Source organism: Somniosus microcephalus, chromosome 6 (genome assembly GCF_052327205.1).
Source record: "Somniosus microcephalus isolate GS21.2 chromosome 6, FLI_Smic_1.0, whole genome shotgun sequence".
Lineage (NCBI taxonomy): Eukaryota > Metazoa > Chordata > Chondrichthyes > Squaliformes > Somniosidae > Somniosus > Somniosus microcephalus.
The window spans coordinates 201,186,918-201,212,497 of record NC_140992.1 but is presented as its reverse complement, the minus strand read 5'-3'; the positions used below and the strand labels follow the sequence as shown (position 1 = coordinate 201,212,497).

Below are 25,580 nucleotides of genomic sequence, written 5' to 3'. Positions count from 1 at the left end.
CCATACAGATTCCACATCATCAGAGCTAATATCCTTCCTTACAATTGCGTTAATCCCCTCTTTAACCAGCAATGCCACCCCACCTCCTTTTCCTTTTTGCCTATCTTTCCTGAATATTGAATACCCCTGGATGTTGAGTTCCCAGCCTTGGTCACCCTGAAGCTATGTTTCCGTAATCCCAATCATATCATATCCGTTTACCTCTATTTGCGCAGCTAATTCATCCACCTTATTACGAATGATCCTCTCATTAAGACACAAGGCCTTCAGGCTTGTTTTTTTTTTAAACACTCTTACACCTTTTAGAATTATTATTTACTGTGGCCATATTTGATTTAAACCCTTGATTTCTCTGACTGTCACCTTTTGTTTATTTCCTTCCTGTCTTTTGCTTCTATCCTTGTTTCCCTTTCCTCTGTCTCCCTGCTCAGGTTCCCAACCCCCTGCCATTTTAGTTTAAACCCTCCCCCAGAGCACTAGCAAACACTCCCCCTAGGACATCGGTCCCGGTCCTGCCCAGGTGCAAACCGTCCAGTTTGTACTGATCCCATCTCCTCCAGAACCGGTTCCAATGTCCCAGGAATTTGAATCCCTCCCCCTTGCACCATTCCTCTAGCCACGTATTCATCTGAAATATCCTTCTATTTCTCCTCTGAATAGCACGTGGCACTGGTAGCAATCCTGAGATTACTACCTTTTTGAGGTCCTATTTTTTAATTTACCTCCTAACTCCATATTTTCAGCTTTTAGGACCTCATCCCATTTTTTACCTATATCGTTAGTACCTATATGCACCACGACAACTAGCTGTTCACCCTCCCCTTCCAAAATGTTCTGCAGCCGTTCTGAGACATCCTTGACCCTTGCACCAGGGAGGCAACATACCATCCTGGAGTCACGTTTGCGGCTGCAGAAACGCCTATCTATTCCCCTTACAATAGAATCCCCTATTACTATAGCTCTCCCACTCTTTTTCCTCCCGTCCTGTGCAGCAGAACTACCCACGGTGCCAGGAAGTTGGCTGCTGCTGCCTTCCCCTGATAAGCCTTCCTCCCCAACAATATCCAAAGCAGTATATCTGTTTGAGAGGGGGTTGGTCACAGGGGACCCCTGCACTACCTGCCTGCGCCTACTACTCTGCCTGGTGGTCACCCATTCTCCTCCTGCCTGTGCAACCTTTACCTGCGGTGTGACCAACTCCCTAAACGTGTTATCCACGACGTCCTCAGCATCATGAATGCAACCGTATGTATCCACTCGCAGCTCCAGCGCCGCAATGTGGTCTGTCAGTAACTGCAGCTGGATACACTTCCCGCACACGTGGTCATATCTCTTATGAAATGGACTGGTAGTTTTTTGCTGTTAGACATTACGAAAGTTATTGCCACAGAGGGTTCCCAGTCCCTTGGCTCAAAGGGTTTTCTATCTTTTCTTGAGAACTCTTTGAATTACAGAAATCATAGAATTATCATTAGATTTTGTTTAAGCAGTGAATGCTGATAACTGGCTTGGTCACTTGCTCCCCACAAAGTGAGAATCTAACAAACCTTTAAGGAATTCACTGATTTGGAGGGAGGGGAATTTTTCAGTTTCAGCTGTCTGTGTCCATCAAAGTGCCAGGCTTAGTAACTCCAGCAAGCCTTTGTCAGCACTTCCAGTTAAGATGAAATGTTCAAATGAATAGCAATGAGCAAAAGCATATTAAGTTAATTTTTTTTAACACAAAAGCAAAATACTGCAGATGCTAGAAACCTGAAATCAACAGAAAATGCTGGCAATACTTGTAGTGTATGTGCCTTTAAGAGCCCCCTGTGTACTGTAATACCGGTAATGGCCACTCGGGCCATATAAGCCTGTATATTGTGTTGTATCAGTTAGTTCCCCTCCAGACTTTGTTCAGTAAACACCTGTGAAACCAACTCCTGTCTTCAGTGTCTCTATTAACACACGGACACAACAGTGGCGATGAATTGGAAACGGACTTACCTGCAATTCGGCAGCACCTCAAGGACATCGATTCCTCTGGCGTCCAAAGTTGAAGAAAATCAAGAAAAAGAAAAAGCTGTGGTTTCACCAGCTAGCCAAGCTGGTGGCAGGTACTGCAATAATCCTTCCTGGGCGTCGGGCTGGGGCTCCAGCGGCTGGCTCTGCAGCTAGGCCAAGCAGCGAAGGCTGAGGCAAGCAGTAACAGACGGGGAGGGAGCACTCTGGAGACGGCCGGCGCTGCAAGCAGGTCGGCGTTCAGACCTAGAGAGAGTGTCCGGCAGAAACGAGTCTCCAACTGTAAATAAATAAATAAATAAAAAGAACGGAAACCCGCGGGAAACAGCGTTGTCATCGGCAGCAGCGGCGGGGAAGCGCCATATCTTTTCTGCAGAAAAGAAAGAAAAGCGCGGGAAACGCCATTTTTTTTCTAGGATGCCTAAGTCTGGCAACATTGATGCTTTTGATAACGAGATAGAGGATTGGACCACATGTGGAAAGAGTGGAGGTATATTACACCGCAAATGGAATAGAAAATGAAAAAAAAGCGTCAGTACTGCTAAATCTAATGGGCACAAAGACATACGGGCTGTTACGAAACTTAATCACTCCAGCCAAACCAAAGGACAAGAATTTTAAAGAAATTGTTGATACCCTACAGGAGCACTTAAACCCAACACCGCTGCTGATAGCAGAACGATTCAAATTCTTCAAGAGGAATCAACGCAAGAATGAAAGTAACGCTGATTACCTCACCGATTTTAAGAAAGCTATCAAAGCACTGCCAATTCGGGGCAGGACTAGCAGATTATCTTCGAGACAAATTCATCTGCGGTCTCCTAAGCGAAGGAACACAGAAAAGGCTGCTTTCTGAGAAAGATTTGACACTGGACAAGGCTTTCAGTATGGCTGTATCATACGAAGCAGCCGCAAGAGGAGCTGCAGAGATACAACAAAAGACACAGGACTTCGGCACCCATGAAATGACACAGGGTTTCGAGAGATGTTATCGCTGCGGCAGATCCACCCATGACCAGAGGGACTGCTGGTTCAAGGACAAAGCATGCAGGCAATGCGGAAAGATTGGACACATTGCACGGGTATGCCGATCTGGACAAAAAAAATCCAAGGACGGGAAAAAAAAAAATCAATAAAGAAAAATACAGAAAGGTACAAATGATGACGGACAGTAGCTCCGAAGAGCGATAGCGACTCCGAAAACAATAGACTAAGCTGTCTCAAATTACATAATGTAATTGCCAAAGAAATTTACAGACCATTTGGGTTACCCTCACGATAGCAGGGTCCCCAGTTAAAATGGAGCTAGATACAGGATCAGCTCTGACCATCATAAATCGACGGGATTACGAGCGGCTATTTCCGCATATACCTTTAAAAGACACATCCATTATCTTGAAAACATACGGGGCAGAAAGTATACCCCAACGGAAAAATAAGGGTGCCTGTTGTATACAATGGCAAGGAAATACAAAAGTTGTGTATTTATACGTTCTACAAGATGGTGGTCCACCGCTGTTGGGACGTGAATGGATCAGGAAAATACGTTTAGACTGGCACTCCATTCAGGCACTGACGGTGACCAGTGAGGAAAAAAACGATGACGTCACACCTGAACGATTAAAAGACATCTTGGCCAACGCCAAAGAAGTGTTTCAAGAGAAACTAGGAACCTTGAAAGGCATCACCGCCTCAATAAAAGTGGAAGATGCAGCAATTCCCAAGTTTTTTAAGGCAAGACCGGTGCCATACGCAATTCGTCCAGCAATCGAGGCAGAGCTGGAGAATTTGGAAACGGCAGGCGTATTATCCAAAATAGATTGGAGCGAGTGGGCAACACCCATCGTCCCAGTCATGAAGAAAGCATTGAATAATGATAAATCTGAAGAACAGAGAAAAATTCGCATCTGTGGAGACTTCAAGGTGACTGTAAACCCGGTCCTTCACACGGTACAGTATCCTCTTCCGAGGATAGAAGATATTTTCGCCTCACTATCCGGAGGGAAACGTTTCACCAAAATTGACTTGGCACAGGCATATCTACAGATGGAGGTTGAAGAGGCCTCTAAAAAGTATCTCTCGATAAATACACACAAAGGCCTGTACCAGTACAATCGACTGGTTTTCGGAGTAGCATCCGCTCCAGCTATCTGGCAAAGAGCTATGGAGCAAGTCCTCCAAGGGATTCCGGGGACTCAATGCTACCTAGACGACATCCTTGTAACAGGAGAAAACGACAACGAGCACCGTGCCAATTTGGAGCAGGTGCTCACTAGGCTGAGAGAACGGGGCCTACGAGCAAATCGCCCCAAGTGTGAATTTTTCCAGAATCAAATATCATATTGTGGCCACATAATTAATAAGGAAGGGTTGCATAAGTCACCTGAAAAAATTGAAGCGGTCATAAAAGCCCCAGCACCTGAAAATGTTTCACAATTAAGGTCGTTCCTGGGATTAATAAATTACTATCATAAATTTTTACCGAACTTCTCAACTCTTCTGCACCCTCTTAATGAACTGCTACAAACAGGAGTAATTTGGAAATGGAGCGAAGACTGTAAACGTGCCTTCCATAAATGCAAAGACTTAATCACGTCCAAAGAAGTATTGGCTCATTACAACCCATCACTGCCAATCAGACTGGTGTGCGATGCATCCCCTTATGGCGTAGGAGCAGTATTATCGCATAAATTCCCTGATGGCTCGGAACGGCCGATAGCTTTTGCGTCACGCTCATTGAACTCAGCTGAGCGTAACTATGCCCAAATCGACAGGGAAGCACTCAGCCTGGTATGGGGAGTAAAGAAATTCAACCATTACCTACACGGACAAAAATTTACCTTGTTGACTGACCATCAACCCCTCATCTCCATATTCAACCCTAAAAAGGGTGTTCCCATTATGACAGCGCAAAGGCTACAGAGGTGGTCCCTTTTTCTAGGGGCACACTAATATAACATAGAATACAAAGGATCAAAACAGCATGGGAATGCTGACTGGTTATCGTGCCTACCGTTGCCAATGGTAGAAGAAGCACCTACCGTAGACCCAGTGGAGATTTTCCACTCTACCATAGTCGAATGTCTACCAGTAACAAATTCTGCCATTGAAAGGGCAACTAGAAATGACCCGACTCTCTCGAGTCTACGATTTAACAGTGAAGGGATGGCCAGCACATGGCGAACCACTGTTCTCGCAAAGAAGAGAACAGCTGTCAGTGTGCCGAGGAACCTTGATGTGTGGATCCAGAGTGGTGATTCCACCCAAACTCCAGGATAAAGTTCTAAAGGAGCTTCATGGGCATCTGGGTGGAGTGAAAATGAAGAACCTAGCCAGGGCGTTTGTATGGTGGCCAGGTATCGATGGAGACATCGAAGAAATGACCAAGAGCTGCCTAGGATGTCAGAAGGTCCAAAACGCTCCACCACAAGCCCCTCTTCATCCATGGGAGTGGCCCTCATCTCCCTGGCAAAGGGTACACATCGACTTTGCTGGTCCATTTATGGACTCGATGTTCTTCATCGCGGTTGATGCACACTCCAAGTGGCCGGAGGTAATAAAGATGTCCTCCACCACCACGGAAAAAACCATCACAGTATTAAGGACCATATTTGCCAGGAATGGGCTGCCTGAACAGATCTGTTCTGATAATGGACCGCAATTTGTGTCCGAAGAATTCAGGAAGTTCTTTTTAAAAAAAACAAAAACAAAAAAAACAATGGGGTTAAGCACTACACGTCCGCCCCATACCATCCCGGCACCAATGGGTTGGCTGAAAGGTTTGTCCAGACCTTCAAGAAGGCCATAAAGGCCATGGGTAATGAAGACATAAAACTTCAGCACAAGGTGGATAACTTCTTGTTTGCATACAGGAATGCAACACATATGGTTACAAACCAAACTCCCACCATGATGTTCTTCAATAGAAACCTAAGATGCCGGCTGGATTTGATCAAGCCAAACATCAGAAGAGACGTGGGGAACCGGCAATTTCAAGGCATGAATGAAAGGCCAACTAGAACCTTCCAGATAGGTCAACAAGTTTTGGCCCGGGACTATCGTACCGAGAAATGGCAGCCTGGAACTATCTGCACACGACTAGGACTGCTGATGTATACCGTGGACATTGGAGAAAGCATAATAAGGCGCCATGCTGACCAAATCATAGTCATCCGAAAAGGGACAACCTCCACCACAACTCTATAAGCCTAATGATGAAGTAGAGATACCCATATCTACCTCCGATCCGGTGATACTGGAACCCAATGAACTCGACACTGGCATTCAAGCTGAATCAGCCTTGCCAAAAGAACCTACTACACCACCAGAAATTACTACACCACCGAGGCGTTATCCGGACCGAGTCAGGAAGCCTCCAGAGAGACTGACATAATTAATTAACTGCAGCAATGTGTAGATTATTTTTCTTGTAACATGTAATTAATGATTACTTAAAATATTATGTACTAGTTGGCTAAAAGGGGAGGAATTGTAGTGTATGTGCCTTTAAGAGCCCCCTGTGTACTGTAATGCCGGTAATGGCCACTCGGGCTATATAAGCCTGTATATTGTGTTGTATCAGTTAGTTCCCCTCCAGACTTTGTTCAGTAAACACCTGTGAAACCAACTCCTGTCTTCAGTGTCTCTATTAACACATGGACACAACAATACTCAGCAGGTCAGGCAGCATCTGTGGAGAGAGAAACAGTTAACGTTTCAGGTCGATGACCTTTTGTTAGAACTGGAAAAAGTTAGAGATGTAACAGGTTTTAAACGTGCAGGGGCAGGGAAAGGTTGGGGGGGGCGAGGGGTGGAAACAGCAACAACTTGTATTTATATAGCACCATTAACTTGGTAAAATGTCCCAAGACGCTTCACGGGAATATTATAAAACAAAATTTGACACCGAGCCACATAAGGAGAAATTAGGGCAGATGACCAAAAGCTTGGTCAAAGAGGTAGGTTTTAAGGAGTGTCTTAAAGGAGAAGCGGAGAGGTTTAGGGAGGGAATTCCAGAGCTTGGGGCCTTGACAGCTGAAGGCATGGCCGCCAATGGTTGAGCAATTAAAATCCGGGATGCTCAAGACCAAAAGGGAAGGTCTGTGCTAGGGTGGAAGGCAGGTGAGATTGAATGACAAAAGGGATGATGGTGCAAAGCAAAAGAAAGGAGATGGTAATGGGACAAGTAAAGAAACCAAAGATGGGTCTAGAGGAGGTGTAAATGGGCATAATAGAATCATCAGCAACAGCTGTCGTCCGAAAAAATGGGGGCAGAGGTTATGATGTGAAATTGTTGATCTCCGTGTTGAGTCCAGAAGGCTGTAAAGTGCCTAATCGAAAGATGAGGTGCTGTTCCTCGAGCTTGCGTTGAGCTTCATTGGAGTGGTATAGGAGGCCGAAGTCAGAGTGGGAGTGGGGCGGAGAATTAAAATGACAGGCGACCGGCAGCTCATGGTCACGCTTACAGACTGAACGGAGGTGTTCCGCAAAACGGTCACCCAATCTGCGTTTGGTCTCCCCAATGTAGAGGAGACCACAGCGTGAGCAGCGAATACAGTATACTAGATTGCAAGAAGTACAAGTAAATCGCTGTTTCACCTGGATGGAGTGTTTGGGGCCCTGGACAGTAGGAAGGGAGGAGGTGAAAGGGCAGGTGTTGCATCTCCTGCGCTTGCACGGGTAGGTGCCGTGGGAGGGTAGAGTGTGTTGGGGATTATTTTGTAGCAGTTTTTTCTGACAATTGGGTAATGATGGTGACAGCTCTTTTAATTGTCAGTTATTTTGTATGATAAGATGTGACTGTGGTATCAAGCAGCAGACTGAACCATCAATTCTGCGTTTTGGACATGCAACTATTTCCAAAAGGCACAGATTCTTGTGTTGCTTTTCCTTTCTCCTTGATCGCCCCTCCTCTAAAGTCATTGATTGCTGGCTGGGCTAATGTTCCACAGGCACCAGTCACCATCCAGTACTTTGCTCGTGTGGCCAGTCTTCATACCTGAGCCTTGACGGTGAGTACTGGCAAGGTGTTTGACTGCAGCGGTGCGTCACACTTGAGGCTGCTTCTGTCCTCACCTAATGTCTACCCACCACATGCACAGCAGATGTTGCTGGACAGTGATGAGTAATGCCTCATTTTCCCCTTCCTACCCCAGAGTGCTGAGGTCAATTGTAGCAGGCTTACAACCGACTGTGCACAAACTTGAGATCGAAATCTGGGATCTTCCAGCTGTGTATGGCTCAATTACTCATTAAAGAAAGAATTAAGCCTTCTGTGGAGCCTGGTTATTCTTAAATGCAATTGCTATTGTTTTATTACATCTCCTTCTCTTGCCCTTTATCTGCTGGGTGGAGAAGTTAAATGATCTTTTATTTACCATGTCATGCTGTTGATGCTATTTCATTGGACACGCAAGTGATGTTGCTACTTTGTGTCTGGAGTTTTACCAGTTCCTCCCTGTAGCTATCCCACCCTATAGCTCAAGAGCACGGAAGAAGAATAGGATATTTTCCACGTCCAGCCTGCTCCTTCCATGTGTAAACTGCCCTATCATGGACTCCAGCCCACCCATTTAATCGAAGTTTTGCATAAATACTCCTTGTTACCCAAAGGTTATCGAGAAAACTACAAATGCTCTTCTATCATCGGGCCCTGGCTCTTTAACCCATTTCTTGTGTCCAAAAAGTATAAAATCTGTTGGAAGTACAATATGTATAAAGCATGTAAATTTGAAGAATTAAAATATTTGATCATCCTTCAAAAAAAAAACTCCTATTAGCATGTGAGTGCATCAGATCTGATGTCATCCCTACATTTGATATGTTGCTGTTGTTTGCAGGGTATAGTGGATAAATTTGAAAACAGTGCCAGAATCCTCCGAATGTATGCAGATCAAGTGCGATGCAAAACCGGAAACAAGATTTTCTCCTTTTCCTTGCAATAGTCGCAGATGCTCTCTTTTTGAGGACTCAACTGGAAGCTACAACCTTGAGCCAGGTGCATGACAGAGCAGCCTTGGGAAGAGGTCCCATTCTTTCCCAGCTATCTGCTCCAATTATGGAGAGACAGTGTCACCTCTTGCCTGTAATGGATCATGCGTTATGGCTAGCTCATCGTTGCAGTCAACTATTTCTTTTTGGGAATAAAGGCAACTGTACTTTTTAAAATGGCAAAGATGTTAAAATGTGAAAATAGGAGTTTGCTTTAAACCCAAGTTTGGAGGGAAATGGTTTTTAAAATCCTAGATCTACCCATGTATGTACAGCAGCCGAACTGCCTCCATGTCAGTGGGGTGACTGAGCCTGTTACTAATTTACTACAGGTTTTAATATTGCTTATATTGCCTTCACCACATGGACTGCAGCGGTTCAAGATGAAGGCCCACCACCACCCCCTCAAGGACAACTAGGGATGGCTAATAAATGCTGGCCTTGCTAACGATTTAAAAAAAAAAACTTCACAAAATAGTTAAACTTTACGACCAGTTTCTAATTTTTCCCCATTTTGTTTCTGGCTTTTTAATTTTTTTAGCAAAATAATTTTTTAGGATTTTAATACTGAACCAAAAACTAATGAGGGTTTAAAATACATGGAGTTGCAGTCTTTTTAGTGTTGTTCTTGCATATTAAAAATGCCTCATTCCAAGCTTCGACCTGAAAATGTCTCAAAAGGAGCATGAAATTATATATAAAAATCCTGCTTATTAATTTTAGTCTGGATATGTAGCATTTTCCATTTTTCCTGTGTTTATTTCTTTCAAAATAATGAGAATTTTAGTTTGGAATAAATACTGTGAAAATACCTATAAATTAGGTCAGGTATTCGTCTAAAAATTTACTTCTGTTAAAGCTATATTTACATCCTTAAAAATGGAGAATGGGGCCATGCTGATCTTTAAATTGATGTGGATTGAAAGCCTGTTAGAGTTTTGGTTTGAGGATTGCAGTAGTGTGTTTGTGGATATGCTTTGAAGACCTGTAGGGTATTTTATTTGTTTCCTTGTCAACGGGGTGAGATCACTGCATAATATTGGCCCTGAATTTACTGGGAAAATAACAGCAAGTTTAATGTGCATGTATTATTAGTGAGTAAAAAAAAATCCCCAGCAACTTGCGGCGTGGACGATGGGCTGAGAGTTGAGAATCACCACATATTGCTGCACGATTTGCGGCATTCCACCGTTAGCCTCATGAAAGCGGGATCTCACCGTCAATCCCTCCGTGAGTTTCAAGAAATTGCTAGATTTCCTCTGTAAATACCAGTTAAACTTGCCGCAGAAAGTTAGGGCTGATATTTCACAACGTAAGGACCCATTTAATGAGATTTATGTTTCTGCAGTACCACTCGACCTCAGAGCACCAGAAAGGGAACTGTTGAAACTGTGGAGTCTCCCTCTTGCAGGTCGTAAATTGTTTTTTAAATTAAAAAAAAAAAAAAAATTGTCCTTTTTCCTTTTGTCTTTTATTTCTCAACAAATCTATCTTTCCTTGCTTTATTTCTCTTTCTGTACCTGATTTCACTAATTCACCCTATTTTCCGCTCCGTCGTTCGCTCTGTTTCTCTATTCTTAAATTTCATTGGTTAAGGAGGTAGACTGTTGGTCCCATCAGTCACCGAGGCACCAGATGACCTCGCCATGCCATTATCAACTTGCAGCACAAAATTTTTTTCGAGTTGAAGGATGAGGGGAAAAAATTCCAACTCACTAGGCACGTTCCAGCAAATTCTGGCTCATTGTTTCTGTCACCACTGTTTTTAATAGTATTTTGATATAAATAGAGCACTTACATTTTAATAGAAATGGGACTAACGAACTGTGTCTTTCCAGAAAAGTATTTCACTTGCTGATAACTTTATGCGAACTGTCAAGTGGGATGTGCACCACCTGATGTGACAGAGTCCTATCTGGGTGGCAGTAGGTTTGTAGTTTGATCGATTAGTTGTTGGAAGTCACACTGTTGGATTGCGTGCAAAATGGAGTTCCTAGTCAGAGTAAGCTTGTGTCTGCGACAGATGACTGGAGAGTACCTATAGCAGCACCCTCACCTGGCCTATTCTCCAATTGAAAGCATTTCATTGCAAGTGAGGAAACATTTTAAAGAAATCTTTTGTAAGTTTATTTTTTAATACAAAAGTTTTTCATTTTTTTTGAAGACTTTATAAAAGCATGAGCAATTGGGGGTGGTAGCTCATGACTGGGAATGGGAGGTTTTGGTTAACAACATTGCTAAGTCCAGCCTGGATCCCTGTCATGTGAAACTGAGACAGATGGGCCTGGCCTCACGCCTCAGTTATGGGCACTCTGAAGTCTACTGGAAAGGGACAACTCCAGTGTAGTGACTGTGTTGTATATACTTTTAAAGTTCCATCGGAAAGGGAGGAGATTTAATGGAAAACTTTTGACTTGTTTCACAGGTTATAAATTTGCTTTTGTAGAAATAGTAATTGCTAAACTTCATAAGGAATTGGGAGCCATTCTTAAATTTGCAAGTGATACAAAAATGAATGTGGGGATTAGCAATTCAGACCAAGGCAATAGGTTTATTTAGATAAGTTAGATGAATGGCCCACGTGTGACAGATGTAATTTAATGTGGACAATGCAGTGTCATCTTGGGATTAGGAAGCTATAGGTGAGCCTATAACATGCAGGGGCATCCATTAAAGGTGAAAGATCAAGAAAGAGACTGAGGGTGATCACTCATTAAAAGTGCACAAGCAGTGTGAGGTATAGGGAGAGCATTTTCAGTTTCCGATTGTGTTGCTAGGGTCATCGAATAAAAACTGAAGCTTCTTGTACTTGGGCCTCGGAGTTTGCACTTGGACTATTGTGTCCAGCTTTCTTCCCCACAGCTAGTGTAGGATATTGGAACTCCTCCAGAGCCTCAGGAGGTTGACCAGAGTGATAGCAAATCTTGCAGCTCTTAATTCTAGGGATATGCTCAGTTATTTACTTTGGAGAAAGACAGGCATAATGGGGATGTTATTGTAGTTTTTCAATTTTGTAGTGGTTGGGTATAGTATTTTTAGATTATTTGAAGTACCTGTAGATAGGCATTAGGTCGTAAGGTTATGGCTATAAAGTCTTTAGGCAGAGGGCTGGGTTAGATGCCTGGAAGTATTTATTTTCATAAAAGGTTATTGTCCTCTGAGACATGTGAATATGAAGCTGCTATAACCTTTAGAAACGAACTTGATAAGTTCCTAAGAGAATATTTCTAGTTATAGGGGCTAAGTTGCTATGTGGTTGTGAATATGATGATTGACTGGCTACTGTGTTCTCCTAGAGCTTGCTTGATTGCCTTACGGAGGAATTTTCCAGAGTTTATCCTGAATTGATCAGTTTTTCCATTTGTAAATAGACTTGGTAAGTGATCGTGGTGGTTAGTGAAATGGGTGGGCAAGAACGAATCATTGGGCATTGGAAGTAAAGATCAGTTCAACCAGTAATAATATTGTAACAAAATAAAGTGCTGAAAATGTGGATATCTAATAATGGAGCAAGAAGCTGGGTCATAGAAGAAGTAGTAATTAGAAAACCAGGAGATGATGGCTGGTACAGACTGAAAGGCACCGGGATATTGTAGCCATAGGGCATTCTTTGCTCAGCAAGGTGGATAGCCATGTATTTCATAGGGACAATATCAATAGGTGGTGAGTTGTTTATCTGTAGAGGAAGGGTTAGGAGGGTTTTGGAACGGAACAGGAAGAGCCTCTGGCATTAGTCTCATAGTGTCATTTCTTCCATTCATTGATTAAAAATGTCATAGATTAAAAAATATTTTTTTTTAATGTTTGTTTATAATATTCCAGCTTCTACCTTTTTTAATACTATGTGTATGTCCCAAACTTTATTTCGCTCTCTGTAAAATGATTAAAAAGTGAAGGATAATCAGTTTTTTTACTTCCTGGTTTGCTGCCTGAGAATTCTTCAAACTGATTTGGCTGCTCAGCCAGCTTGATGACTTATCTGTTCCTGGACCCCAGAGATCCCCTATAGATAGCGCCAGAATGAAATTGACATCGTAATGGGGGAAATCAACGCCACGGAGCCTGCTAAATCTTTGTGGGCTGCTTTCTTCGAGGTCAGTGGCGAGCGCCGTCCCTTCACCGCTGGCTGCAAAATCTGGGCCATTATGTTAAAAGGACTAGTGTATGGCGTGTAATTTCTGTCCACATTACTTCCTAAGTCATGATTTTTGAGTCACGGTTTTTATGTCAACACTTTATAATCGGAAAACCCTATGTTAACATTTGTCTGTCATGCTTTAATTGCAGTTTTCTGGCCACTAGATGGTGCTGTTTTGCCTTTCTGGCCACTTTGCCATTTATCCTCATTTGTTAGTTACCTGCTCCTCCTGTCCAATTTTCCTACTTCACTCCCTACCCCATTTGAGCTGCACAATCATCTCAAAACACCACATACTCTCAAGTTTTTATAAATTTATTCATTCATGGGATCTGAGCATCGCTGGCAAGGCCAGCATTTATTGCTCATCCATAATTGACTTGAAGAAGGTGGCGATGAGCTGCCGCCTTGTACCGCTGCAGTAAGGTGGTGGATGGGGTGCCAATCAAATTGGCTGCTTTGTCCTGGATAGTTGAGCATCTTGTATTGTTGGAGCTGCACTCATCCAGGCAAGTGGAGAGTATTCCATCACACCCCTGACTTGTACCTTGTAGATGGTGGAAAGGCTTTGTGGAGTCCGGAGGTGAGACACACTCTGTAGAATACCTAGCCTCTGACCTGCTCTTGTAGCCATAGTATTTATGTGGCTGGTCCAGTTAAATTTCTGGTCAATGGTAACCCCCCAGGATGTTGATGGTGGGGGTTTTTCGATGGTAATGCCATTGAATGTCGGGGAGGTGGTTAGACTTTCTCTTGTTGGAAATGGTCATTGCCTAGCACTTGTGTGGCACAAATGTACTTGCCATTTATCAGCCAAGTCTGGATATTGTCCAGGTCTTGCTGAACACGGGCATGGACTGCTTCATTACCTGAGGAGTTGCAAATGGAATTGAACACTACAATCATTGGCGAACATCCCCACTTCTGACCTTATGATGGAGGGACGATCATTGATGAAGCAGATGTAGATGGTTGGGCCTAGGACACTGCCCTGAGGAACTGTTGCAGCGTGGTCCTGGGCTGAGATGATTGGCCTCCAACAACCCCAACTATCTTCCTTTTGTGTTAGGTATGACTCCAGCCAGTGGAGATTATTTCCACTGATCCCCATTGGCTTCAATTTTACTAGGGCTCCTTGGTGCCACACTCTGTCAAATGCTGCCTTAATGTCAAGGCCAGTCACTCTTCCCCTCCTCTCTGGAACTCAGCTCTTTTGTTCATGGTTGGACCAAGGCTGCAATGAGATCTAAAGCTGAGTGGTCTTGGCGGAACCCAAACTGCATCAGTGAGCAGGTTATTGGTGAGTAAATGCTGCTCGATAGCACTGTCGATGACACCTTCCATCACTTTGCAGCTGATTGAAAGTAGACTGATAGGGTTGAGGATATAGAATGCAAAAATAGGGTAACAACTCGCTTCGCATGGCCAAGGACCCTGTCAATCTAAAATGGAGGATCCTGTTAGCCTAAAATGGTGGTGCAATGTCGACATCGCTGAGTCACTTGCATATTGTAAGAGATGATCATGTTAACTCGGGAAAAGCTAAACTGATCCGTGGCTGCTAATATGGCTGGCACCCACAATGTCACACCTTGCTGGTGGAAACAGTGTAGGGCGGAGTGCAGAGGATATACAGACAATAGGCGATCAGAAAACGCATTACCATACTGATTAGGTGATCGTGAAACCATTACCCGCATATTTCCTAAACTATAAACCATTCAGTGAAATGTGACTTCTTTATTTCAAACTGCCAGGCCAGGAAATCAATTTAAATGTGTACGTGCCCAGCTCAGGATTGGTGCAGACTGTAAGATGTGTTAATGTCTTCTCAAAAGCAAGTATAATAATGTGGTACTCTGTATGAAAGATTACTTGCTCTGGTGGAACCTGTCGAGACTCTGCTGGAGTCAGAACTGTGCTGTATCAGAGTAAGTCTCCCGGGACAACACCCGAAACGTCAACTCCAATTTCTCTCCACGGATGTTGCCTGACTTGCTGAGTTTTTCCAGCATTTTCTGTTGTTATTTAGAATAAAACCACTGTTGAACTCAACCAGTATTCGACTCAGTGTTTGTACTGAACCAGATTGAAGGCAAAAGAATCCGTTTCAACAAGGTGGTAATTGGCTGGATTGGATTTGACTTGCTTTTTGTGGACAGGACATACCTGGGCAATTTTCCACTTTGTTGGCTTGATGCCAGTGTTGTAGCTGTTGCGGCTACTTCTGGAGCACAAGTCTTCAGCACTACAGCCGGGATGTTGTCGGGGCCCATAGCCTTTGCTGCATCTAGTGCGCTAAACCGTTTCTTGATATCACGTGGAATTAATCGAATTGGCTGAATACTGGCATCTGTGATGGTGGGAACCTCAGGAGGAGGCCGAAATGGATCATCCACTCGGCACTTCTAGCTGAAGATGGTTGCGCATGCTTCAGCCTTGTCTTTTGCACTCACGTGCTGGGCTCCGTCATCATTGAGGAAGGGGATGTTCATGTAACTTCCTCCCCCTGTTAGCTGTTTAATTGTCTACGACACTTCATGACTGCATGTGGCAGGACTGCAGAGCTTTGATCTAATCCGTTGATTATGGGATTGCTTAGCTCTGTCTATAGAATGCTGCCTTTGCTGTTTAGCATGCATGTAGTCCTGTTGTAGCTTCACCAGGTTGGCACCTAATTTTTAGGTACACCTGGTGCTGCTCCAGGCATGCTCTTCTACACTCTTCATTGAACCAGAGTTGGACCCTTGCTTGATGGTAATGGTAGAGTGAGGAATATGCCAGGCCATGAGGTCACAGATTGTGGTGGAATACAATTCTGCTGCTGCTGATGGCCCACAGCATCTCATGGATGCCCAGTTCTGAGCTGCTAGATTTGTTCTGAATCTATCCCATTTATCACAGTGGTAGTGCTACGCAACACAATGGATGTCCTCAGTGTGAAGATGGGATTTCATCTCTACAAGGACTGTGTGGTGGTCACGCCACAGGTGCATCTGCAACAGGTAGATTGGTGAGGAAGAGGTCAAGTCGGTCAAGTTTTCCCTTGTGTTGGTTTTGTTACCACCTGCCGCAAGCCTAGTCTGGCAGCTATGTCCTTCAGGACTTGGCCAGCTCAGTCAGTAGTGGTGCTACCGAGCCACTCTTGGTGATGGACATTGAAGTCCCCCCACCCAGAGTACATTTTGTGCCCTTGCTACCCTCCGTGCTTCTTCCAAGTGGTGTTCAACATGGAGGAGTACCGATTCAGCAGCTGAGGGAGCGCAGTAGGTGATAATGACTAAGTTTCCTTGCCCTTATGCTATGAGACTTCATGGGATCCGGAGTCAATGTTGAGAACTTCCAGGGCCATTCTCTCCTGACTATACCACTACCCTCACCTCTGGAATAGTGATGGAAGAGTCTGGGACTTTGGCGGATAGGTATGATATTGTGAGTATGACTATGTCAGGCTGTTGCTCGACTAGTCTGTGGGACAGCTCTCCCAAGTTTGGCACAAGTACCCAGAGGTTAGTGAGCAGGACTTTTTGCAGGGTCTACTGGGCTGAGTGTTTTTGTTGTGTCCAAATCCAATGCCTAGATCAATACTGGGTGGTCTGTCTGGTTTTATTCTTACTGTACCGGTTTGACACAACTGAGTGGCTTTGCTAGGCCATTTCAGAGGGCAGTTAAGAGTCAACCACATTGCTGTAGGCCTAGTCACATTTTAGCCAAACTGGGTAAGGACGGCAGGTTTCCTTCCCTAAATGACATTAGTGAACCAGTTGCGTTTTTACGACAATCCAATAACTTCATGGTAACCATTACTGAGAGCTTTTTATTCCAGATTTATTTAATTAACTGCATTCAAATTCACAAACTGCCATGGTGGGATTTGAATCTGCATCTCCAGATTAGTCCAGTCCTCTAGATTACTAGTCCAGTAACATAACCACTATATTACTGCACCCAGTATCAATCCAATTCACAATTGCAATGATCAGCTCAAAATGTACAGACTCAGGGTTCAAAGTAACATTCTCCAGTATGTTTGGATGTTTGGTAAAGGAGGGAAGTTCACCAAGGAACTTTGAGGATGTAAATAAATGGCTGCAATGTATTGTGAAAATAATAGTGGCACTTTCATAAGTTTCAGGGAATATTTTCAGGATAAACAGGTAGACAGGCTTCACACAAAGCAGGAGTAATGAAAGTTTCAAGGAACTTGGAGGCAGATATCTAGAATCCTTTTAAAATAGATGGGCGGAGAGAATATTGCACCCTAGATGACGCTGGTCATAAGAGTGGTAGGTAGTCAATGGGCAGAACAAAAAGTACTAGTACAGGAGAGATGGGTGTAGTGTATGTACTTTGCAGAAGGAACTATATTCTGCAGCCCCTGTATACTGCAGTACCAGTAGTGACCACCACTGTATATAAGCCTGTGTAGTAACTTTGCATAGTTAGTTCCAGTTTGTCTCCACTCAGTAAAGACCTGTTATAACCAACTCCTGCAGTCCGTGTCTCAATTACACACGGACATAATACTGGCGACGAGCAGATCCGAACTTACCTACAGTCTGCACCACCTCATGGGGATCCATCCCTGAAGCGAAGTTGTCAGAGGTCGAGGCCAGAAGGAAGAAAGAAAAAAAATAAAACAAACCGAAGAAACGGGCATCGACCATGGGCAACCACCTCTGATTCATCGGAGTTGAAGATTTGCAGGAGAGGCTGTCCAGAGCGGGGCTTTGTTATCCTGTCGATGGTGTTCCAGCTAATCGGGCTGGTGGCAGGTAGTACACTGATCCTTCCTGGGCTGCGGCGGGCTAGAGCTCGATCGGGTGGCTTTTCAACGGGGCCGAGCAGCGTTGTCGGGAAGAGTAGAGAGAGGGTGGAGCACACAGGGTGCGGCCGGTGCTATGAAGCTGGGCAGCGTACAGACCCGAGAAGAGGGAGGAAAGTGTCCCATAGGGTTGCTCCGATGACGGGGAAATAAAATAAATTAGAAGCGCAGAAAGCCGCGAGGAGCTGCAGTTTGCCACGGGAACCGCGGAGAGCGGCGTTAGCAGCAGCGCGGGGGGAAGTGCGCGAAGACCATAGGGCGTCGCCATCAAGGCATAAAACGCCAGCAACAGCGCTAGCAGCAGCGGAGAAGACGGAAAGCGCGGGAGGCGCCATTTTGTTAAATCAGGGAAGAAGGCAAAGCGCGGGAGGCACCATCTTAGATTTCCAAGATGCCGAAGACTGGCAATATCACTGCCTTCGATAATGCAATAGAAGACTGGACCATGTATGTGGAAAGAGTCGAAGTATATTGTGAGGCAAACGAAGTAGCTGATGAGAAAAAGGCATCGGTACTACTAAACTTAATGGGCGCAAGAACGTATGGCCTATTGCGGAACCTGATTACTCCAGCCGAACCGATGGCGAAGAGTTTTAACGAATTTGTTGATATCCTACAGGAGCACCTAAATCCTACACCGCTGCTGATAGCAGAAAGATTTAAATTCCACAGGCGAAATCAGCATAAAGATGAGAGCAATGCTGATTATCTTACGGAACTACGCAAGCTATCAAAGCACTGCCAGTTCGGAGCAGGACTGGCAGATACTCTACGGGACAAATTTGTTTGTGGACTCCTGAGTGAAGGAACCCAGAAGAGGTTACTCTCGGAGAAAGAGCTGACGCTAGATAAGGCTTTCAGCGTGGCAGTATCGTACGAAGCAGCAGCAAGGGGAGCTGCGGAAATACAGCAAAAACCACAGGAATACGGCACCCACAAAATGACACGGGGATTTGAAAAATGTTATCGCTGCGGCAGAACAACCCATGACCTGAAGGACTGCTGGTCCAAGGACAAAATATGCAGGCAATGCGGAAAGATGGGACACATTGCACGAGTTTGCAGGTCTGGGAAGAAGACTAACGACAACAAAAAGGCTACTAAGGAACAGTACAGGAAAGTACAAAAGATGACGGACAGTAGTTCCGAAGACCAGATGAGCGATAGTGAATCTGGGAACGAGAGACTAAGCTGTCTCAAACATCACAACATAATCGCAAAAGAGGATCACCGAACCATTTGGGTCACCCTCACGATAGCAGGGTCCCAAGTCAAAATGGAATTGGATACAGGATCAGCCCTGACCGTCATGAATCAACGAGACTACGAGCAGCTATTCTCTCACATACCCTTGAAAGAGACATCCATTGTCTTGAAGACGTATACGGGGCAAAAAGTATACCCCAGAGGGAAAATAAGGGTGCCTGTCGAATACAACGGCAAGGAAATACAGAAATTGTATCTGTACATACTACAAGATGGTGGACCACCGTTATTGGGACGTGAATGGATCAGAAAGATAAGTTTAGACTGGCACTCCATTCAGGCACTGACGGTGGCTGGTAAAAAGGATGACGACGTCACACCTGGACGATTGTCAAAAATCTTAGCTAACGCCAAAGAGGTATTTCAACAAGAACTGGGAACTCTTAAAGGCGTAACCGCCTCGATAAAAATAGAAGAGAATGCAATTCCCAAGTTTTTCAAAGCAAGACCGGTACCATGTGCAATTCGCCCAGCTGTCGAGGCAGAGCTGGAGAATCTGGAGAATGCAGGCGTGTTACCTAAGGTAGACTGGAGCGAGTGGGCGACACCCATCGTTCCTGTCATGAAGAAAACGTTAAACAATAAGTCCGAGGAGCCAAGGAAGGTTCGCATCTGTGGGGACTTCAAGGTGACGGTGAACCCAGTCCTTCACACAGTACAATATCCTCTCCCATATTCGCCAGAAATGGGCTGCCTGAACAGATTTGCTCCGACAATGGACCACAGTTTGTGTCTGAAGAGTTCCAGAGGTTCTTAAAGAACAACTGTAATTGTAAATATGTTATTTAATTATTAATCAAATGTTATGTACTGTTTAGCTAAAAGGGGAGGAATTGTAGTGTATGTACTTTGCAGAAGGAACTATATTCTGCAGCCCCTGGATACTGCAGTACCAGTAGTGACCACCCCTGTATATAAGCCTGTGTAGTAACTTTGCATAGTTAGCTCCAGTTTGTCTCCACTCAATAAAGACCTGTTATAACCAACTCCTGCAGTCCGTGTCTCAATTACACACGGACATAATAATGGGCACCACCTAAACAAAGCAGGAACAATGGTGTTCGCTGTCATTGCTCCACTGAAACTAACAGCAACTTCAGGATTTAGCGCATGTGCTGATAAACATAGAAATCCAGAAGTTACGGTCAGTCATTCCCTGTTCCGCCACAAGGTTGCGTTGTGGAACTTTTCAGAACCGGCAGTCAATTCAAATCAGACTGAAGGATGAAAACTTCCCCCATTACGCTGGAATATCGCTGTTAAACCTCACCCAAAAAAGTTGAGCCTTGAAAAAAGTGTAACTGGGTTTTTAACGGTATTTTGACTGCTGAACAACCGTTCTGGCCCCGAAAAACTAATTTTATATTTGTGGAATGTCAAATTTTTCCATTAATATAATTAAGAATTACATGGTTTAAAAAAAAAAAGTTTTAATGTTTTTGATATTTTAGCTTAATTGTATGAGTATGTCGCAATCTTTATTTTGCGCTCATATTTATAAGAAGTAAACCAGAATCTGTGCATTTTACTTCCTGGTTTGTTGTCTGTAAAAAAAATTATGCAATGTGATTGGCTGCTTAGCCTGCTTGATGACATCACTGATGCTGGACACTGGATATACACTTGATTTGGCGACAGATTCAAACAAAGGGCAGGAGTGCTGAAACTCATGCTACAAGAGATCACTAGATCTTTGTGGGCAACTTCGAGGTCAATGGCGAGCGCTGTCGCTTCGCCGTTGACTGCAAATTCCGGGCCAATGAAATTTGTGATGAAAGTTGAGGAAGCTAATGAGAATCATTTAAACGAGATAGATTGATGGCTGTTAAGAGGAAGTCGGTGAAAACTGGGGAAGTGCGGTTAGATTGAAAACAAATCCAGGTAATTACATATATCAAAATTACCACATGATGTACATAAAGCAAATGTATCACTGCTGGTGTGTTTATTACTGTATATCACAGAGCAGTGTGATGGATAATCGTACTATAGTGGGTATGTGATTGGGCTAGTAATCCAGAGGCACGGACTAATAATCCAGAAAACGTGAGTATAATTGAGTCCCACTCTAACATGGTCGACTCTTAATTGCCCTCTGAAGTGGCCTAGAAAGCTACCCAGTTGTAGCAAACCGCTCACCGCCACCTTTTCAGGCCAGCTAGGGATGGGCAATAAATCCCAGCCTTGCCAGCAACACCCACATTCCAAGAATTTTTTTTTTAAATTGAACCCTGAACCGACAAAGATCTCTTGATTGCAGCTACCAGGTCTCATTTCCATGATTGTGGGGAATATTCTGATGCTTGTCATCTAGGCATGTGAAGTAACTTGATCTCCACAAATATTTCCTTGAGAGAAGATGGTTTTAGTAGAAATTTTAGTTATCTTAATGGTGTTTCTGCCTCTGGCAATGGTGAGAGCTCGAGTATTGGTACTGTGCCAAAATATTGATCAGATTTATTAATTTTTTGTTTTTCTCTGGTTGGTAATGCTGAGCACAGTGACAGACTTGAATGGTGATGGTGAATGGGTCATTTTAATGAAATCAACAGGAGATGAGATCACATGGTTGCAGCTGAGTTTACTTGTACAGTTGTGGGGACCTCTTGGCAGCATCTTCCTGTTTTAATGTAGAAAAATGTGTGGAAAAAACAAAATGCACATACCACGAGTATGTCAATCTTTAGCATTCAGTTCAACTAGCCATTGGGTTGCATTTTAGTCAATTAACTGGCCTTTTGGAGTTGCTGCCATCTCAAAAATGGTCAGTTGAAAACTCTAGGCTATAGAGGTAGTACTCTCACTTCTTGAGTCAGAAGGTTATGGGTTCAAGCCTCACTCCAGGGACTCTAGGACAAAATCTAGGCTGATGCATTCCCTCAGTACTGCACTGGAGTAAGAGTGCCATCTTTCAGGTGAGACATTAAACCTCAGCCCCCTCTGCCCTCTCGGGTGGATGTAAAGGATCCCATGGCACTATCCCAAGAAGAGCAGGGCAGTTCTCCCAGGTGTCCTGGTCAATATTTACCCCTCAACCAACATCACTAAAATAGATGATCTGGCCATGATCACATTGCTGTTTGTGGGACATTGTTGTGTGCAAATTGGCTGCTGCATTTCCTACATTAGCACCGCCTGAACCATGCAAGCTCCGACTGTAAAATTGCTTCAAGAACATCGCCAGAGATTAATGGGAAATATTTCATAAGCTTGTACTGGCTGTATCTCCTGAGTAGCAGAGCATTCTGTGATCTGGCGAAGAGGAACTGAGATGCAGTAATAACAGAAAACATTGGAAAAACTTAGCAGGCCGGGGAGAGAGAGAAACAGAGTTACCGTTTCAGGTCGATGATCTTTTGTCAGAACTGGAAAAAAGCAGGACATGGAAAGCAGGTTTAGGGGCTGGGAAAAGGGGGAGGGGATGAAAGAACAAAAGGGAAGGTCAGTGATAGAGAGACATTAAGAGATATTCAAGGCGAGAGGAGGTGGTAATGGGGCAGGTTAAGGAACAAAGGATGGCTCTAGATAGGGTGTGAATTGCGCTGGCAGAATGAAGGACAGCTGCCATGTGGGAGGGAAGAAAAAAAAAAGAAAATGTGATAGGGGCCGAGGTTATGATCTGAAATTGTTGAACTCTATGTTGAGTCCAGAGGGGTGTAGAGTGCCTAATCGAAAGGTGAGGTGCTGTTCCTCGAGCTTACGCTGAGCTTCCGTGGAACAGTGCAAGAGGTTGAGGACAGTGAGGTCTGAGTGGGAGTGGAGCGGTGAATTGAAGTGACATAGCGCGGGGGCCCCCTAACGGACTGAACAGAGGTGTTCCGCAAAGCGGTCACCCGATCTGCGTTTGGTCTCCCTAACGTAGGAGACCACATCGTGAGCAGCGAATACAGTGTATTAAATTGCAAGAAGTACAAGTAAATTGCTGTTTCACCTGGAAGGGGTGTTTAGAGCCCTGGACAGTGAGAAGGGGGGAGGTATTAGGGCATATGTTGCATCTCCTGCGCTTGCACAGGAAGGTGCCGGGTGAAGGGGAGTGAAATTGTTATGTCTGAGATAGAGAAAATAAACTTGGCACACAACCACAATTTATTATTAAACTTGGATTTCGGTCATGTCATATTAAGAAGATGTCCAATAAATATCTTTCTGTATATCCATTGGCTGATAGAACTTGCATTTATGTAGCACTGGTAATGTAGGTAAATGTCCCAAGGTGTTTCACATTAGCATAATCAGCCAACAAATTTAACACTGAACCAAATGAGATTTTAGGATATTGAGATGGGTGATTAAAAGCATAGGAGGGTCTTAAAGGAGCAGAAGTTAGAGCCTCGATGGCTGAAGGCATAGCTGCCAATGGTGGGGTGGGGGGATGCATAAGAGCCTAGAGTTGAAGGAGGGCTGCAGGAGGTTACAGAAATAGGGAGGGATGAAACCATGGAGGGATTTGAACACAATGAGAATTTTAAAGTTTCGGTGTTAATGGGGGAGTGGGTCTTGGTACGAGTCAGGCTATGGGCAGCAGAGTTTTGGATGAGCTCAAGTTTACGCAGGGTGCAAGATGGGAGGTCAGTTAGTAGATCATTGGAATAGTCGAGCCTGGAAATAACAAAAGCATAGATGAGGGTTTCAGTGGCAGATGGGCTGAGGTAGCAGCAGACAGGCAATATTAGAGGTGTAAGTAGGCAGTCTTTGTGAAAGAGGATATGGGGGCTGAAGTTCCACTTCAGGCCGCAGATTGTGAACACTCTGGCTCAGTTGGAGACGGCGACCAGTGAAGGAGGTGGATAAAGTACGTCAACAAACACCAGTAGTTAGCTTGATGTAATTGGCCGTAGTTACACTGGCCTAAGGAGGGGAAATATTAGCGAGGTCTCTTGCTCCTGATGGATATTCAATGAGTCCTGGAAAGTGTGTTCTTGTGTGTGGATTGGATCATGCTTGGCTGAGACCCTTCATTATTAAATATGCTGCTGCCTTTCACTTGCTAGGCTTATGCATGCCTACTTGGATAAGGTACTGGAAATGTACTTCGATATGAGTCAGTGCCTTAAGGTGAAGAAAGAGAGAGAGAGAGGCAAAATTGAAACTCTTCCCCATGAGCTGAGTTAAATTCCAAACAGCAAGGTATGGTTGAGCTCATATGGTGGGACAGTTGATGAGGATTCCTGTAAATGCTTTATTAACCCCTACGTAGCAACCTCAAGTGTTTTCCATTATAGGGTGTGATATTTCTGTGCCTACGGTTCACTTTACATAAAAACTGTTGGATGAGAACAAAACGAAAGAAACCAGAGAATTACATAGAATTTAAAAAATATTACTCATTCAGGCTTTGGGAGGCACAAACCTTTCAGAGCTGCGGGTAAATTATTTCATCCAATTTGACAGCTCATCATTGAACGTGGCTGGGGAAGAGAGGAAAAAAAGATTGTAGAAGCCATTCTGAACCTCTTGTTCTGTAGATAGTGAAGAATTGGATTAGAAAATCTGTTTAGAAGTAGCAAATTCAGCCAAAGATGTAGACACTGGCAGTAGCAGGGGTTGGTTCCAAAATGGCATAGGTTGTGTTGCCTTCCAGTGCTGACCATGCCAGACGATACAGCATCAATATGAGGGCACCTCATTCACAGGCCAGGCAGCACGATAGGTGCACCTTGGAACCTTTCACTCCCTGCACTGGCTGCAGTGTGTACCATCTACAAGATTCACTGCAGCAACTCACCAAGGCTTCTTTGACAGCACCTCCCAAACCAGTGACCTCTACTGGTTAGAAGGACAAGAGCAGCAGGTGCATGGGAACTCCACCACGTGCAAATTCCTCTCCAAGCCACACACCATCCTGACTGGGAAATATATCACTGTTCCTTCATTGGCTTTGGTCAAACTTGTGGAACTTCCACACGGACTGCAGCGGTTCAAGGCAGCAGCTCACCACCACCACCACCTTTGAGGGCAATTAGAGATGGGCAATAAATGCTGGCCTTGCCAGCGACACCCAGATTCCATGCATGAATATAAAAAAACCCTGCCAGCCCATAGTCTGGTTCCTGGGGTTGGCTGGTGTGGGGGTACCTGGTTGTTCCCCCCAACCACCAAAAAATGATTTTTGTTCCCCTTTGCAAGGATGCCAATAAGTTTATTTTTAAAATCTACCAGTTCTTTGATTCCAGGCCACTCCCCTGGCCTGGTCCTCCCTTGCGATGGGCACACTTCTGGAGGCCATTAGGTTTTCTCTCACTGGGTACACTGGCCTCCAACATTAGGCCAGGTCCCACTAAGGTTAGGGAAGTGGGAACTAACAGGTTAGGGAGTCCCCACCCTCCTCTGATGCAGATGACCAAAGTATGGGGTGGATGG

General features: G+C 44.4%; 1 protein-coding gene across 3 annotated transcripts in view; it reads left to right on the top strand.

The window, feature by feature from the left end:
* usb1 (U6 snRNA biogenesis 1) overlaps positions 1–25,580 on the top strand; it is a 58,220-nt gene that overhangs the window by 21,656 nt on the left and 10,984 nt on the right. For 2 of the 3 annotated variants that reach the window (XM_085991199.1, XM_085991201.1), the window contains exon 7: positions 8,841–9,813. The exons of the other annotated variant lie outside the window; for it this stretch is intronic. In XM_085991199.1, coding sequence (XP_085847325.1) covers positions 8,841–8,945 — 105 coding nt within the window. In that variant the 3' untranslated portion in view covers positions 8,946–9,813. Of the gene's footprint in view, positions 1–8,840; positions 9,814–25,580 lie in introns of those variants that run through there. 3 annotated transcript variants of the gene reach the window in all.